This window comes from Pseudophryne corroboree, chromosome 9, assembly GCF_028390025.1.
Source record: "Pseudophryne corroboree isolate aPseCor3 chromosome 9, aPseCor3.hap2, whole genome shotgun sequence".
Classification (NCBI taxonomy): Eukaryota; Metazoa; Chordata; class Amphibia; order Anura; family Myobatrachidae; genus Pseudophryne; species Pseudophryne corroboree.
This window is the reverse complement of record NC_086452.1, coordinates 318,148,281-318,167,441: the sequence shown is the minus strand read 5'-3', so window position 1 is coordinate 318,167,441 and position 19,161 is coordinate 318,148,281. Positions and strand designations below refer to the sequence as shown.

Genomic DNA, 19,161 nt, shown 5'->3' with positions numbered 1-19,161 from the left:
GGCTTGGCAGAGGCGGGAGAGGGTTTCTGTTCCTGGGAACTGGCTGATTTCTGCAGCCTTTTTCCTCTCCCTCTGTCACGGGGCAGAAATGAGGAACCTTTTGGCCGCTTATCCACGAAAAGACTGCGCCTGATAATACGGCGTCTTCTCATGTTGAGAGGCGACCTGGGGTACAAACTTGGCTTTCCCAGCTGTTGCCGTGGCCACCAGGTCTGAAAGACCGACCCCAAATAACTCCTCCCCTTAATAAGGCAATACTTCGAAATGCCGTTTGGAATACGCATCACCTGACCACTGACGTGTCCATAACCCTCTACTGGTAGAAATGGACAACGCACTTAGACTTGATGCCAGTCGGCAAATATTCCGCTGTGCATCACGCATATATAGAAATGCATCTTTCAAATGCTCTATAGGCAAAAATATACTGTCCCTATCTAGGGTATCAATATTTTCAGTCAGGGAATCCGACCACGCCAACCCAGCACTGCACATCCAGGCTGAGGCGATTGCTGGTCGCAGTATAACACCAGTATGTGTGTAAATACATTTTAGGATATCCTCCTGCTTTCTATCAGCAGGATCCTTAAGGGCGGCCATCTCAGGAGAGGATAGAGCCCCTACAAGCGTGTGAGCGCTTTATCCACCCTAGGGGGTGTTTCCCAACGCACCCTAACCTCTGGCGGGAAAGGATATAATGCCAATAACATTTTAGAAATTATCAGTTGTTATCGGGGGAAACCCACACATCATCACACACCTCATTTAATTTCTCAGATTCAGGAAAACTACAGGTAGTTTTTCCTCACCGAACATAATACCCCTTATTGGTGGTACTCGTATTATCAGAAATGTGTAAAACATTTTTCATTGCCTCAATCATGTAACGTGTGGCCCTACTGGAAGTCACATTTGTCTCTTCACCGTCGACACTGGAGTCAGTATCCGTGTCGGCGTCTATATCTGCCATCTGAGGTAACGGGCGCTTTATAGCCCCTGACGGCCTATGAGACGTCTGGACAGGCACAAGCTGAGTAGCCGGCTGTCTCATGTCAACCACTGTCTTTTATACAGAGCTGACACTGTCACGTAATTTCTTCCAACAGTTCATCCACTCAGGTGTCGACCCCCTAGGGGGTGACATCACTATTACAGGCAATCTGCTCCGTCTCCACATCATTTTTCTCCTCATACATGTCGACACAAAAGTACCGACATACAGCACACACACAGGGAATGCTCTGATTGAGGACAGGACCCCACTAGCCCTTTGGGGAGACAGAGGGAGAGTTTGCCAGCACACACCAGAGTGCTATATATATACAGGGATAACCTTATATAAGTGTTTTTCCCCTTATAGCTGCTGTATAGTTAATACTGCGCCTAATTTGTGCCCCCCTCTCTTTTTTAACCCTTTCTGTAGTGTAGTGACTGCAGGGGAGAGCCAGGGAGCTTCCCTCCAACGGAGCTGTGAGGGAAAATGGCGCCAGTGTGCTGAGGAGATAAGGCCGCCGATAAGGGGGCGGAGCCTATCTCCCGTTTTTTTATGTATTTTGGCAGGGGTTAAATGCATCCATATAGCCCAGGAGCTATATGTGATGCATTTTTTGCCATCCAAGGTGTTTATTATTGCGTCTCAGGGCGCCCCCCCCAGCGCCCTGCACCCTCAGTGACCGGAGTGTGAAGTGTGCTGAGAGCAATGGCGCACAGCTGCAGTGCTGTGCGCTACCTTGTTGAAGACAGGACGTCTTCTGCCGCCGATTTTCCGGACCTCTTCTGCCTTCTGGCTCTGTAAGGGGGCCGGCGGCGCGGCTCTGGGACCCATCCAAGCTGGGCCTGTGATCGTCCCTCTGGAGCTAATGTCCAGTAGCCTAAGAAGCCCAATCCACTCTGCACGCAGGTGAGTTCGCTTCTTCTCCCCTTAGTCCCTCGATGCAGTGAGCCTGTTGCCAGCAGGTCTCACTGAAAATAAAAAACCTAAACTAAAACTTTCACTAAGAAGCTCAGGAGAGCCCCTAGTGTGCACCCTTCTCGTTCGGGCACAGAGATCTAACTGAGGCTTGGAGGAGGGTCATAGGGGGAGGAGCCAGTGCACACCAGATAGTCCTAAAGCTTTCTTTAGATGTGCCCAGTCTCCTGCGGAGCCGCTATTCCCCATGGTCCTTACGGAGTCCCCAGCATCCACTTAGGACGTTAGAGAAAGAGGGGGTGCTCCATAGTGCATAAATGTTTTCATTTTAAAACATTAAAAAGGCACTGCACAAGACAAAATCCAGTACTGCGCATACCGCAGTGTAACCAGTGTGGGCTGGATACCGCACAATATCACACAGAATCCATCCGGCATACACAGGATTACCACTGCAGGGCAACAATCACCTGCTACTGACCGCCACTGGAGATCGTCACAGGTTGGATAACAATAGCCGCTGATGGCAGGACAGTGAGCACTGGGAATCGTGACAGTCACACACAACGCATTAAAACGCATTTAGTCAATGGACTTTGTCAGAGGGCTGTGCTCTGTGACGTTCTGACACGCCTTTATTGTCCGGTCTGACCAATCATAACATGTATAAAACTACATCAGTACCAATCACCCTGTTTGGCACGTCAGTTTTGTACTGCTGAATCACAGCATTATAAAATATAATACTTAATTACCGCCTAAATACTAAAACAACTACAGGTTGAGTATCCCATATCCAAATATTCCGAAATACGGAATATTCTGAAATACGGACTTTTTTGAGTGAGAGTGAGATAGTGAAAACTTTGTTTTTTGATGGCTCAATGTACACAAACTTTGTTTAATACACAAAGTTATTAAAGATATTGTATTAAATGACCTTCAGGCTGTGTGTATAAGGTGTATATGAAACATAAATGATTTGTGTGAATGTAGACACACTTTGTTTAATGCACAAAGTTATAAAAATATTGGCTAAAATGACCTTCAGGCTGTGTGTATAAGGTGTATATGTAACATAAATGCATCCTGTGCTTAGATTTAGGTCCCATCACCATGATATCTCATTATGGTATGCAATTATTCCAAAATACGGAAAAATCCCATATCCAAAATACCTCTGGTCCCAAGCATTTTGGATAAGGGATACTCAACCTGTATTAGATATAATGATTTATCACGAGGATAGGTATAGTTATTATAATGTTTTAAAAATAAGATTTTACTCACCGGTAAATCTATTTCTCGTAGTCCGTAGTGGATGCTGGGACTCCGTAAGGACCATGGGGAATAGCGGCTCCGCAGGAGACTGGGCACAACTAAAGAAAGCTTTAGGACTACCTGGTGTGCACTGGCTCCTCCCACTATGACCCTCCTCCAGACCTCAGTTAGGATACTGTGCCCGGAAGAGCTGACACAATAAGGAAGGATTTTGAATCCCGGGTAAGACTCATACCAGCCACACCGTATAACTCGTGATACTATACCCAGTTAACAGTATGAAATACAACTGAGCCTCTCAACAGATGGCTCAACAATAACCCTTTAGTTAGGCAATAACTATATACAAGTATTGCAGAAAATCCGCACTTGGGATGGGTGCCCAGCATCCACTACGGACTACGAGAAATAGATTTACCGGTGAGTAAAATCTTATTTTCTCTGACGTCCTAAGTGGATGCTGGGACTCCGTAAGGACCATGGGGATTATACCAAAGCTCCCAAACGGGCGGGAGAGTGCGGATGACTCTGCAGCACCGAATGAGCAAACTCTAGGCCTTCCTCAGCCAGGGTATCAAACTTGTAGACTCTTGCAAAAGTGTTTGAACCCGACCAAGTAACAGCTCGGCAAATTTGTAAAGCCGAGACCCCTCGGGCAGCCGCCCAAGAAGAGCCCACTTTCCTCGTGGAATGGGCTTTTACAGATTTAGGGTGCGGCAGTCCAGCCACAGAATGTGCAAGTTGAATCGTGCTACAGATCCAGCGAGCAATAGTCTGCTTAGAAGCAGGAGCACCCAGCTTGTTGAGTGCATACAGGATAAATAGCGAGTCAGTTTTCCTGACTCCAGCCGTCCCGGAAACATATTTTTCAGGGCCCTGACTACGTCCAGTAACTTGGAATCCTCCAAGGCCCCAGTAGCCGCAGGCACCACAATAGGTTGGTTCACATGAAAAACTGATACCACCTTAGGAAGGAATTGGGAACGAGTCCTCAATTCCGCCCTATCCATATAAAAAAATTAGATAAGGGCTTTTGCATGATAAAGCCGCTAATTCTGATACACGCCTGGCCGACGCCAAGGCCAACAGCATGACCACTTTCCACATGAGGTATTTTAGCTCCACGGATTTAAGTGGCTCAACCCAATGCGACTTCAGGAAATCCAACACCACGTTGAGATCCCACGGTGCCACTGGAGGCACAAACAGGGGCTGACTATGCAGCACTCCCTTAACAAAAGTCTGAACTTCAGGCAGTGAAGTCAGTTCTATTTTGGAAGAAAATCGATAGAGCCGAAATCTGGACCTTAATGGAACCCAATTTTAGGCCCATAGTCACCCCTGACTGTTGGAAGTGCAGAAATCGACCTAGCTGAAATTCCTCCGTTGGGGCCTTCCTGGCCTCACAGCACGCAACATATTTCCGCCATATGCGGTGATAATGGTTTGCGTTCACTTCTTTCCTAGCTTTAATTAGCGTAGGAGTAACTTCCTCTGGAATGCCCTTTTCCTTCAGGATCCGGCGTTCAACCGCCATGCCGTCAAACGCAGCCGCGGTACGTCTTGGAACAGACAGGCCCCCTGCTGCAGCAGGTCCTGTCTGAGCGGCAGAGGCCATGGGTCCTCTGAGATCATTTCTTGGAGTTCTGGGTACCAAGCTCTTTTTGGCCAATCCGGAACAATGAGTATAGTTCTTACTCCTGTCCTTCTTATTATTCTCATTACCCTGGGTATGAGAGGCAGAGAAGGGAACACATACACCGACTGGTACACCCACGGTGTTACCAGAGCGTCCACAGCTATCGCCTGAGGGTCCCGTGACCAGGCGCAATATCTTTTTAGCTTTTTGTTGAGGCGGGACGCCATCATGTCCACCTGTGGCCTTTCCCAACGGTATACCATCATTTGGAAGACTTCTGGATGAAGTCCCCACTCTCCTGGGTGGAGTTCCTGTCTGCTGAGAAAGTCTGCTTCCCAGTTATCCACTCCGGGAATGAACACTGCTGACAGTGCTAACACATGATTTTCTGCCCTTCGGAGAATCCTTGTGGCTTCTGCCATCGCCATCCTGCTTCTTGTGCCGCCCTGTTGGTTTACATGAGCGACCGCCGTGATGTTGTCTGACTGGATCAGCACCGGCCGGTGTTGAAGCAGGGGTCTAGCCTGACTTAGGGCATTGTAAATGGCCCTTAGTTCCAGAATATTTTTGTGTAGGGAAGTCTCCTGACTTGTCCATAGTCCTTGGAAGTTTCTTCCCTGTGTGACTGCCCCCCAGCCTCGAAGGCTGGCATCCGTGGTCACCAGGACCCAGTCCTGTATGCCGAATCTGCGGCCCTCTAGAAGATGAGCACTCTGCAGCCACCACAACAGCGACACCCTGGCCCTTGGAGACAGGGTTATCCGCCGATGCATCTGAAGATGCGACCCGGACCACTTGTCCAACAGATCCCACTGGAAGATCCTTGCATGGGACCTGGCGAATGGAATTTCTTCGTAAGAAGCTACCATCTTTCCCAGGCCTCGCGTGCATTGATGCACCGACACCTGTATTTGTATTAGGAGGTCTCTGTCTAGAGACGACAACTCCTTGGACTTCTCCTCCGGGAGAAACCCTTTTTTCTTGTTCTGTGTCCCGAACCCTACCCAGGAACAGTAGACGCGTCGTAGGAACCAGCTGCGACTTTGGAATATTCAGAATCCAGCCGTGCTGTTGTAGCACTTCCCGAGATAGTGCTACTCCGACGAACAACTGCTCCCTGGACCTCGCCTTTATAAGGAGATCGTCCAAGTACGGGTTAATTATTTCGGCCATTACCTTGGTAAATACCCTCGGTGCCGGGGATAGACCAACGGCAACGTCTGGAATTGGTAATGACAATCCTGGTGAGGAGGGTAAATAGGGACATGCAGGTAAGCATCCTTGATGTCCAGTGATACCATGAAATTCTCCAGGCTTGCACTAATCGCCCTGAGCGATTCCATTTTGAACTTGAACCTTCGTATATAAGTGTTCAAGGATTTCAATTTTAGAATGGGTCTCACCGAACCGTCTGGTTTCGGTACCACAAACATTTTGGAATAGTAACCCCGGCCTTGTTGAAGGAGGGGTACCTTGATTTCACCTGCTGGAAGTACAGCTTGTGAATTGCCGCCAGTACTACCTCCCTTTTTCCGAGGGCAGCAGGCAAGGCTGATGTGAGGTAACGGCGAGGGGGAGTCGCCTCGAACTCCAGCTTGTATCCCTGTGATACTACTTGCAGAGCCTAGGGATCCACCTGTGGGCAAGCCCACTGGTCCCTGAAGTTCCCGAGACGCGCCACCACCACACCTGTCTCCACCTGTGGAGCCCCAGCGTCATGCGGTGGACTCAGAGGAAGCGGGGGGAGATTTTTGATCCTGGGAACTGGCTGTCTGGTGCAGCTTTTTCCTTCTTCCCTTGTCTCTGTGCAGAAAGGAAGCGCCTTTGACCCACTTGCTTTTCTGAAGCCGAAAGGACTGTACCTGAAAATACGGTGCTTTCTTAGGCTGTGAGGAAACCTTAGGTAAATTTTTTTCTTTTCAGCTGTTGCTGTGGATACGAGGTCCCAGAGACTATCCCCAAACAATTCCTCACCCTTATAAGGCAGAATCTCCATGTGCCTTTTAAAGTCAGCATCACCTGTCCACTGCCGGGTCTCTAATACCCTCCTGGCAGAATGGACATTGCATTAATTCTGGATGTCAGCTGGCAAATATCCCTCTGTGCATCCCTCATATATAAGACGACGTCTTTAAAATGCTCTATTTTAGCAAAATATTATCCCTGTCTAGGGTATTAATATTATCTGACAGGGTATCAGACCACGCTGCAGCAGCACTATTCATGCTGAGGCAATTGCAGGTCTCAGTATAGTACCTGAGTGTGTATATACAGACTTCAGGATAGCCTCCTGCTTTTTATCAGCAGGCTCCTTCAAAGTGGCCGTATCCTAAGACGGCAGTGCCACCTTTTTTGACAAACGTGTGAGCGCCTTATCCACCCTAGGGGATATCTCCCAACGTGACCTATCCTCTGGCGGAAAGGGTACGCCAGCAGTAACTTTTTAGAAATTACCAGTTTCTTATCGGGGGAACCCACGCTTCTTTACACACTTCATTCACTCATCTGATGGGGGAACAAAACACTGGCTGCTTTTTCTCCCCAAACATAAAACCCCTTTTATGTGGTACTTGGGTTAATGTCATAAATGTGTAACACATTTTTCATTGCCGAGATCATGCAACGGATGTTCCTAGTGGATTGTGTATATGTCTCAACCTTGTCGACACTGGAGTCAGACTCCGTGTCGACATCTGTGTCTGCCATCTGAGGTAACGGGCGTTTTTTGAGCCCCTGATGGCCTTTGAGACGCCTGGGCAGGCGCGGGCTGAGAAGCCGGCTGTCCCACAGCTGTTACGTCATCCAGCCTTTATGTAAGGAGTTGACATTGTCGGTTAATACCCTCCACCTATCCATCCACTCTGGTGTCGGCCCCACAGGGGGCGACATCCCATTTATCGGCCTCTGCTCCACCTCCACGTAACCTTCCTCATCCAACATGTCGACACAGCCGTACCGACACACCGCACACACACAGGGAATGCTCTGACTGAGGACAGGACCCCACAAAGTCCTTTGGGGAGACAGAGAGAGAGTATGCCAGCACACACCAGAGCGCTATATAATGCAGGGATTAACACTATAACTGAGTGATTTTTCCCCCAATAGCTGCTTGTATACACATATTGCGCCTAAATTTGGTCCCCCCCCCCTCTCTTTTTAACCCTTTGAGCCTGAAAACTACAGGGGAGAGCCTGGGGAGCTGTCTTCCAGCTGCACTGTGAAGAAAAAATGGCGCCAGTGTGCTGAGGGAGATAGCCCCGCCCCTTTTTCGGCTGACTTTTCTCCCGCTTTTTTCATGGATTCTGGCAGGGGTAATTTATCACATATATAGCCCTGGGACTATATATTGTGATGATTTGCCAGCCAAGGTGTTTACATTGCCCTCAGGGCGCCCCCCCCCCCAGCGCCCTGCACCCATCAGTGACCGGAGTGTGAGGTGTGCATGAGGAGCAATGGCGCACAGCTGCAGTGCTGTGCGCTACCTTGTTGAAGACTGAAGTCTTCTGCCGCCGATTTTCCGGAACACTTCTTGCTTCTGGCTCTGTAAGGGGGCTCCGGGAACGAACACCAAGGTCGGGTCCTGCGGTCGATCCCTCTGGAGCTAATGGTGTCCAGTAGCCTAAGAAGCCCAAACTACCACCAGTTAGGTAGGTTCGCTTCTTCTCCCCTTAGTCCCTCGCTGCAGTGAGTCTGTTGCCAGCAGATCTCACTGTAAAATAAAAAAACTAAAATATACTTTCTTTCTAGGAGCTCAGGAGAGCCCCTAGTGTGCATCCAGCTCAGCCGGGCACAAGATTCTAACTGAGGTCTGGAGGAGGGTCATAGTGGGAGGAGCCAGTGCACACCAGGTAGTCCTAAAGCTTTCTTTAGTTGTGCCCAGTCTCCTGCGGAGCCGCTATTACCCATGGTCCTTATGGAGTCCCAGCATCCACTTAGGACGTCAGAGAAAAATCATTGTGTCATTCTGATACATTTTAAAGTTTATACAGGCCATACATTGTAACCTTTTACTCAGCAATATTGCTGAGTAAAAGAGTACATTTCGAAGAACTTTTAAAACAAACGCATCGCAATATGTATACAAATATACTTTTTTGGAGGAGGCTAAACATTAATGATCAGCGAAAATTCTTATTAAACAAGTTGACAATTTATTTCAGTAATCAAATTATACCAGTCAAACCACACAAAAACCCCAGTAATTTGCGGGGTCAACGCAGGTCGATGTATGGCGTGAAAGGGGTAAGTCCCGAATTCCCAGGTCACCTGGCCCCATATTTTAACCCGGGAATAAAGCAAAGTAGTGTCAGGTGTGGTGTGAACAGTTTACCCGGGTCAATGGGATCCGGGACCCGTTCACACTATGCAGAACGTGACGTGGAAATTATCTCCTCTCCAAGCGCCGCCTCCACACCTGCCCCTGATGACATCAGTGTTGCCTCTGCACCAGCTGGCAACCCAACCCAGCATTTTGCCGGGTCGTGTTGCCAGTCTGAAACGGGTCTCATGGTGGGTCGAACCCATGTACAATTTGATGTGAAAGCGGAATGAATGGGATGATTTATAACCCTTCATTTAGCCCTTAAGGGGTCTGGGTATTTAAAGCCAGGATCCATTCTGTTTCCCTTCTCGTTAATTCCTTTTCTCTATCAACCCCTCTTAACCTAATTCCAACATGTTCAATGCCTTTAAATTTCAAGGTATCTGGATCACTATTGTGACAGTCCTGCAAATGGCGGGGTAGGCTATGATTTAAAACTGTTTTTTATATTACGCATATGTTCCAAAATACGTGAATATGGTTGCCTGATGAAAATGCACTAATAAAAGCGTTGAAACGTTGATATTTAACATGGGGGTTTGACACTCTCTTTTTCCCCAAGACTTCCAGAGTGTCACCTCTTCGTTTACTACTATTGGGTCCAGTTTCTGAAAGATTGGGTAACCAGGTCACCAAGACACAGATAGATAGATAGATAGATAGATAGATAGATAGATAGATAGATAGATAGATAGATAGATAGATAGATAGATATCTATCTATCTAACAACAGCTGTGACCGGCACTCCTACAGCAAAAGATGGATACCCGGGTGCCTTCCCGTGGAACCACAAGGCCCAGCAAACAAAAAACCATGTAATGGGCGGCACTCCAATGGATTTTAAGAAATTATACAGCTCACCAAGCCAGCCTAGTTCAACGTTTCAGGTGCCTTTATTTACACCTTTCGTCAGGATACTGACTAAAGGTTTTTTAGATATGGTTTTATATATATATATATATATATATATATATATATATATATATATATATATATATATACATACATACACATATGCACACACACATACACACACACACACCTACACGTGTGTGTGTGTGTGTGTGTGTGTGTGTGTGTGTGTGTGTGTGTGTGTGTGTGTGTGTGTGTGTGATGTTTATTATTCTCTCTATTGTTTTTGTAAAGGATTGACACAGAAAGTGGAGGGCTTTGTAGAATAACTTCAACACAGACATATATACATAAAATAATATACAGTATGTTGTGCCTCTCACCACCAATGTATATGGTGCTTCCTTGCGTTGCGTCTCCTCTGCAGTTGTGGAGGAGGAAGCTTCAGCAGAGCTGGGCCCAGTTGGAGAAGTATCTATGAAGGTCTCATCTACCACACGGAATCTGATGTCCTCTCCAATATCCATGTACAGATCATGAGCTCCTTCCTCGGTCTCATACTCCCATACCCATACTTGCTCTGCTTCATCACTGGTGTAAAGGCGATAAGGACAAATAATAGTAATTTCTTCCACATAAAATCAGGGCTGGACAAAGCCCATAGGTATACAATCATTATTATTTTTTTCGACAGTAGGCAACAAGTCTTAAAGCTGGATACACAGTAGAGTTAGAAGGTGCATGTCCAAACTGAAATTTAAATTGCAGTGTAACCATAAAGCTGTTTAACATTTGTTGGGTACATGCAAAAGCAGCCAGTATTTACCCTGCACATAAAAAAATATATAATTGTATTTGCTCCCCTTACATTGCAACATGGTCTGTTCCAGATAGAAAGTTACTGGAGTTTTTTTTTCTTCTTTACTTCCAAATCAGAAACTGTCCTTTATACCGTAAAATAAAAAAGTTTCCCTATTTTCACCTGCTTAGGAAGAAATGTGATTTTAGTCTGTAAAATCAATGAGAGTTTGGATTTGAATTACAAATGTCATTTGGAGTGTGAGTTCGCCAGGAGGACAGCTCGCAGGACCCAATTCGTACCCAATTAGTTCACATGCTTTAACAACAACGAAAACAACAACCTGAAACTCTTACCAGATTATACAGATGTGTCCTCTTACATCCATGTTGCGGTCACGCGAAACAGCCCTTGAAGCCGTGCCATGCCATGGCGGGACTCTGTAGCGCAGAGCATATAATTTAGCATTTATTTCCACAAAAATGCGTCTAAATAAGGTGTGTACACATGGTGACATTTCTTCTTTCTATTTTGACTATATAGTTAAAATCGGAAGGAAAGTTAGTGCAAATCGGAAGGTGTTTTGCTGCTTGCGATACTAATCCAGATGCGCGGTCAGTATTGCAAGGCTAGATAGACTGTGCAGGCAAGTCAATCTTGCCTATCTAGTGTACTACTATCTAGTACAAAGTATAGTCAAAATTGGCACGTAGTCAAAATCGTACATAGTCAAAATCAAAAGCACAGATAGTCACAATTGGTGCTTCTGGGCTCTGAGGGAGTTCAAGGGAAATCGCTCAGTCAAAATCAGGTATAGCATGGATCTTTGCACCTTTAGTCGCAAAGTAATTCAATAGGACACACCAGCAGATCCTGTTGACTAAAACGATATGCAGCATGCCTATATTCTGTGTGTAATTGCAGCTGTATATGCACCCGAAATGCCACATTACAGTGTTTTCCAGGAAAACACTGATGCATAGCATTTTCTATGCAAATACAGTTGCAGTTACAAACAGAATATAGGCATGCTGTATATAATTTTAATCAGCAGGCTCTGCTTGTGCGTCCTATTGCATTACTTTGTGAACAAGACCCTTTATTGCAGTAAAATGCAGAAAAAGATGCTAGGCGCTACAGTCACGTGGCACTCACGCGTTGTGTAACACGACATGTAGCGCACGGAGCAAAGTTGTAAGAGGACACATCTGTACATTACATTCTGATTCCATTACTGCCTGTGCATAGTGCCATGTGCACAATGCATTTATCCAAAACACAAATAGGGTTCCTCTGTGCAGCTATTGCCATGAGAGACAACACTAATATATTGTATTATTCATGCAAAATAGTTCTACTCATCTTCAAAATACAGTTCAAGATTGCAATTTGCTCTCGCAAAAGACAGACTAACCCATAACCCACTGCTCTTCCACTGTAACGAACAGAAGATCAGTTTTTCCTTTTTTTCCAAACACATAGTACATGTTGTAATAAATTTGTTACATGCCAGTGAAGAAACTGGAGGCAGGTGCTATACATTTCTAGCAGAATAATAGAAGGAACCAACACATGGGATTCCTATCCCATTTTAAATGTTAGTAATATAAATGCGATTTGAATGGTTTAAGTCAGTTATTTCATCTCGGTAGATTTGGGAGAACTGGATTAAATGTCTGTTTTTAAACAATAAGACAAATACTGGTCACTTGTAACCATCAGACAATTGCGTAACTACAAAACTCAGCATGTTATTATTTGTAGTTCCGCAACTTCTAAAACTTAATTTGTAGAACCCATTGAATTCAATCTCAATATTGAGTGAAGCTTGAAGCAGCAGAAAATGACCTTTTACTTCAGTTTAGTTCAGCAAATCAGGAAGACGGAAGAAGTTGGCAGGACACAACAGACTCACCCAAATAACTCTGCATTCCTGTCCTGTATGGAAAGCAATGACTCACTATCTTCCTGACAGCTCCCCCTGTGCCTCTGACATCAGCGTCAGCTTCCAGAACTAATAATAACTAACTGTACATGAACAAAGTACCTCCTGTCCCAGTTGTATTATGCAGAATGTAAGGATTGTTGCACACGATTTCAATTAGTACCTAGTGTAAATGGGGACAGATGGCCACACCTCTAATTTCCCCAGTCACCGCAGCTGGAAGGTCACCTCCACCCAGCACATAATATAAAAGGTACCATCACTGAGACGGGATCAGTACGATTTGTCGGTGGACAGGATCCCGGCTCTCATGATCCCGACAGCGGGATCCCATCCGCCGGCAGCGCGGCATGCGCTAGAAAGCCCATTGCGGGCTTGCTGCGCTCGCCATGGGTTCTATTCTCCCACTTTGGGTGTCGTGGACACCCACAGACAGGAGAATAGCCTGTGTCGCCGGTATACAGTCGGGATTCTAGTGTCAGCATTGTGACCTCCAGGATCCCGACTAGCGGTATTTTCACCACTTCCCACTGAGACTACTTCATACATAGGGACTAAAATCTCCCTTTGGCCGAGAATGAATTCAATTACATGCACTGTGCAGAAAATAAACACAGTAATGACTAAACTGCCCACGTCTTGCCCAGAACCAATAGCCCCACCCACAACTTACAACTCCCCCACATATGCTTGTTCAACTGAGGACATATTTAGCTTTCGTAAGACAGAACTGTAAATAATAAGACCTCAATACAGAAACATTATACAGGAAAGGGGAGTTCTCCCTCTCTACTCAGCAGGTGGAGCTTTGATTAGGTAGTTTCCAGTTCTAGTACACATTAGGCAACAAGTCTTAAAGTCCATTTATGTCTGTTTTCCAGTGTTTGGGAGCAAATGGTCAATTGTCATCTGCTCCCATACATTACCAGATTTTTGTTCCAACCAGAAAGATTGGACAGATATTCTTATAGAGTGGAAGACTACGGTCAGTGTGTATTGTTGCAACTTTTCTGGTTCCTTATTGCAGAATGAAAAATGAATACCTAGATTGTATGGCATGCATTATAGAGCAGCCTTCTAAAATTCAGGATAATGTTTGGGAATCATAGCCAAAGCACTTTAAACTGCACATCCTTTATGAAAATAAGAATTTACTTACCGATAATTCTATTTCTCGTAGTCCGTAGTGGATGCTGGGAACTCCGTAAGGACCATGGGGAATAGCGGCTACGCAGGAGACTGGGCACAAAAGTAAAGCTTTAGGACTACCTGGTGTGCACTGGCTCCTCCCCCTATGACCCTCCTCCAAGCCTCAGTTAGGATACTGTGCCCGGACGAGCGTACACAATAAGGAAGGATTTTGAATCCCGGGTAAGACTCATACCAGCCACACCAATCACACCGTATAACTTGTGATCTAAACCCAGTTAACAGTATGATAACAGAGGAGCCTCTAGAAAAGATGGCTCACTACAACAATAACCCGATTTAGTTAACAATAACTATGTACAAGTATTGCAGACAATCCGCACTTGGGATGGGCGCCCAGCATCCACTACGGACTACGAGAAATAGAATTATCGGTAAGTAAATTCTTATTTTCTCTGACGTCCTAGTGGATGCTGGGAACTCCGTAAGGACCATGGGGATTATACCAAAGAACCCAAACGGGCGGGAGAGTGCGGATGACTCTGCAGCACCGAATGAGAGAACTCCAGGTCCTCCTCAGCCAGGGTATCAAATTTATAGAATTTAGCAAAACGTGTTTGCCCCTGACCAAGTAGCTGCTCGGCAAAGTTGTAAAGCCGAGACCCCTCGGGCAGCCGCCCAAGATGAGCCCACTTTCCGTGTGGAATGGGCTTTAACAGATTTTGGCTGTGGCAGGCCTGCCACAGAATGTGCAAGCTGAATTGTACTACAAATCCAACGAGCAATAGTCTGCTTAGAAGCAGGAGCACCCAGCTTGTTGGGTGCATACAGGATAAACAGCGAGTCAGATTTTCTGACTCCAGCCGTCCTGGAAACATATATTTTCAGGGCCCTGACAACGTCTAGCAACTTGGAGTCCTCCAAGTCCCTAGTAGCCGCAGGCACCACAATAGGTTGGTTCAGGTGAAACGCTGAAACCACCTTAGGGAGAAACCGAGGACGAGTCCTCAATTCCGCCTTGTCCGTATGGAAAATCAGATAAGGGCTTTTACAGAATAAAGCCGCCAATTCTGACACGCGCCTGGCCCAGGCCAGGGCCAACATCTTTAAGTGGTTCAAACCAATGTGACTTTTGGAACCCAAAAGCTACATTGAGATCCCAAGGTGCCACTGGAGGCACAAAAGGAGGCTGTATATGCAGTACCCCTTTTACAAACGTCTGCACTTCAGGGACTGAAGCTAGTTCTTTCTGGAAGAAAATTGACAGGGCCGAAATTTTAACCTTAATGGACCCCAATTTCAGGCCCATAGACACTCCTGTTTGCAGGAAATGTAGGAATCGACCCAGTTGAAATTCCTCCGTCGGGCCTTACTGGCCTCGCACCACGCAACATATTTTCGCCAAATGCGGTGATAATGTTTTGCGGTTACATCCTTCCTGGCTTTGATCAGGATAGGGATGACTTCATCCGGAATGCCTTTTTTCAGGATCCGGCGTTCAACCGCCATGCCGTCAAACGCAGCCGCGGTAAGTCTTGAAACAGACAGGGTCCTTGCTGGAGCAGGTCCCTTCTTAGAGGTAGAGGCCACGGATCCTCCGTGAGCCTCTCTTGAAGTTCCGGGTACCAAGTCCTTCTTGGCCAATCCGGAGCCACGAATATAGTGCTTACTCCTCTCCATCTTATAATTCTCAGTACCTTGGGTATGAGAGGCAGAGGAGGGAAAACATACACTGACTGGTACACCCACGGTGTTACCAGAGCGTCTACAGCTATTGCCTGAGGGTCCCTTGACCTGGCGCAATACCTGTCGAGTTTTTTGTTGAGGTGGGACGCCATCATGTCCACCTTTGGTTTTACCCAACGGTTTATAATCATGTGGAAGACTTCTGGGTGAAGTCCCCATTCTCCCGGGTGGAGGTCGTGTCTGCTGAGGAAGTCTGCTTCCCAGTTGTCCACTCCCGGAATGAATACTGCTGACAGTGCTATCACATGATTTTCCGCCCAGCGAAGAATCCTTGCAGCTTCTGCCATTGACTGCTTCTTGTGCCACCCTGTCTGTTTACGTGGGTGACTGCCGTGATGTTGTCCGACTGGATCAACCCGGCTGACCTTGAAGCAGAGGTCTTGCTAAGCTTAGAGCATTGTAAATGGCTCTTAGCACCAGGATATTTATGTGAAGTGATGTCTCCAGGCTTGACCATAAGCCCTGGAAATTTCTTCCCTGTGTGACTGCTCCCCAGCCTCGCAGGCTGGCATCCGTGGTCACCAGGACCCAGTCCTGAATGCCGAATCTGCGGCCCTCTAGAAGATGAGCACTCTGCAACCACCACAGGAGGGACACCCTTGTCCTTGGTGACCGGGTTATCCGCTGATGCATCTGAAGATGCAACCCCGACCATTTGTCCAGCAGGTCCCACTGGAAAGTTCTTGCGTGGAATCTGCCGAATGGGCTTGCTTCGTAGGAAGCCACCATTTTTCCCAGAACCCTTGTGCATTGATGCACTGAGACTTGGCTTGGTTTTAGGAGGTTCCTGACTAGCTCGGATAACTCCCTGGCTTTCTCCTCCGGGAGAAACACCTTTTTCTGGACTGTGTCCAGAATCATCCCTAGGAACAGAAAACGAGTAGTCGGAACCAGCTGAGATTTTGGAATATTGAGAATCCAACCGTGCTGTCGCAACACTACCTGAGATAGTGCTACACCGACCTCCAACTGTTCCCTGGATCTTACCCTTATCAGGAGATCGTCCAAGTAAGGGATAACTAAAACTCCCTTCCTTCGAAGGAGTATCATCATTTCGGCCATTACCTTGGTAAAGACCCGGGGTGCGGTGGACCATCCAACGGCAGCGTCTGAAACTGATAGTGACAGTTCTGTACCACAAACCTGAGGTACCCTTGGTGAGAAGGGTAAATTGGGACACGAAGGTAAGCATCCTTGATGTCCAGAGACACCATGTAGTCCCCTTCTCTTGAATTTGAACCTCTGTATGTAAGTGTTCAAAGATTTTAGATTTAAAATCGGTCTCACCGAGCCGTCCGGCTTCAGTACCACAACAGTGTGGAATAATACCCCTTTCCCTGTTGCAGGAGGGGTACCTTGATTATCACCTGCTGGGAATACAGCTTGTGAATGGCTTCCAAAACTGCCTCCCTGTCTGCTTGTAAAGCCCCAGCGTCATGCTGAGGGCTTGGCAGAGGCGGGAGAGGGCTTCTGTTCCTGGGAACTGGCTGATTTCTGCAGCCTTTTTCCTCTCCCTCTGTCACGGGGCAGAAATGAGGAACCTTTTGCCCACTTGCCCTTATGGGAACGAAAGGACTGCGCCTGATAATACGGCGTCTTCTTATGTTGAGAGGCGACCTGGGGTAAAAAACGTGGATTTCCCAGCTGTTTCCGTGGCCACCAGGTCTGAAAGACCGACCCCAAATAACTCCTCCCCTTTATAAGGCAATACTTCCATATGCCATTTGGAATCCGCATCACCTGACCACTGTCGTGTCCATAACCCTCTTCTGGCAGAAATGGACAGCGCACTTACTCTTGATGCCAGTCGACAAATATCCCGCTGTGCATCACACATATATAGAAATGCATCTTTTAAATGCTCTATAGGCAATAATATACTGTCCCTATCTAGGGTATCAATATTTTCAGTCAGGGAATCCGACCACGCCAACCCAGCACTGCACATCCAGGCTGAGGCGATTGCTGGTCGCAGTATAACACCAGTATGTTGTGTAAATACATTTTAGGATACCCTCCTGCTTTCTATCAGCAGGATCCTTAAGGGCGGCCATCTCAGGAGAGGGTAGAGCCCCTGTTTTGACAAGCGTGTGAGCGCTTTATCCACCCTAGGGGGTGTTTCCCAACGCACCCTAACCTCTGGCGGGAAAGGATATAATGCCAATAACTGTTTAGAAATTATCAGTTTTTTTATCGGGGGAAACCCACGCTTCATCACACACCTCATTTAATTTCTCAGATTCAGGAAAACTACAGGTAGTTTTTCCTCACCGAACATAATACCCCTATTGGTGGTACTCGTATTATCAGAAATGTGTAAAACATTTTTCATTGCCTCAATCATGTAACGTGTGGCCCTACTGGAAGTCATATTTGTCTCTTCACCGTCGACACTGGAGTCAGTATCCGTGTCGGCGTCTGTATTTGCCATCTGAGGTAACGGGCGCTTTAGAGCCCCTGACGGCCTATGAGACGTCTGGACAGGCACAAGCTGAGTAGCCGGCTGTCTCATGTCAATCACTGTCTTTTGTAAAGAGCTGACACTGTCATGTAATTCCTTCCAACAATTCATCCACTCAGGTGTCGACCCCCTAGGGGGTGACATCCCTATTACAGGCAATTTGCTCCGCCTCCACATCATTTTCCTCCTCATACATGTCGACACAAACGTACCGACACACAGCACACACACAGGGAATGCTCTGATAGAGGACAGGACCCCACTAGCCCTTTGGGGAGACAGAGGGAGAGTTTGCCAGCACACACCAGAGCGCTATATATATGTATACAGGGATAACCTTATATAAGTGTTTTTCCCCTTATAGCTGCTGTATTGTTTATACTGCGCCTAATTAGTGCCCCCCTCTCTTTTTTAACCCTTTCTGTAGTGTAGTGACTGCAGGGGAGAGCCAGGGAGCTTCCCTCCAACGGAGCTGTGAGGGAAAATGGCGCCAGTGTGCTGAGGAGATAGGCTCCGCCCCTTTCTCGGCGGCCTTTTCTCCCGTTTTTCAGTGTAATCTGGCAGGGGTTAAAATTCATCCATATAGCCCTGGGGGCTATATGTGATGTATTTTCGCCAGCCAAGGTGTTTTTATTGCTGCTCAGGGCGCCCCCCCCAGCGCCCTGCACCCTCAGTGACCGGAGTGTGAAGTGTGCTGAGGAGCAATGGCGCACAGCTGCAGTGCTGTGCGCTACCTTGGTGAAGACAGGATGTCTTCTGCCGCCGATTTTCCGGACCTCTTCTTGCTTCTGGCTCTGTAAGGGGGCCGGCGGCGCGGCTCTGGGACCGGACTCCATGGCTGGGCCTGTGTTCGATCCCTCTGGAGCTAATGGTGTCCAGTAGCCTAAGAAGCCCAATCCACTCTGCACGCAGGTGAGTTCGCTTCTTCTCCCCTTAGTCCCTCGATGCAGTGAGCCTGTTGCCAGCAGGTCTCACTGAAAATAAAAAACCTAAAACTAAACTTTTCACTAAGCAGCTCAGGAGAGCCCCTAGTGTGCACCCTTCTCGTTCGGGCA

General features: G+C 47.1%; 1 protein-coding gene across 1 annotated transcript in view; it reads right to left on the bottom strand.

The window, feature by feature from the left end:
* Window positions 1-19,161, bottom strand: part of POLR3H (RNA polymerase III subunit H) — a 155,559-nt gene that overhangs the window by 15,291 nt on the left and 121,107 nt on the right. Inside the window, exon 6 of the mRNA XM_063940466.1 lies at window positions 10,390-10,597. Within this exon, the coding sequence (XP_063796536.1) occupies window positions 10,390-10,597 (208 nt within the window). The remainder of the gene's footprint in view (window positions 1-10,389; window positions 10,598-19,161) is intronic.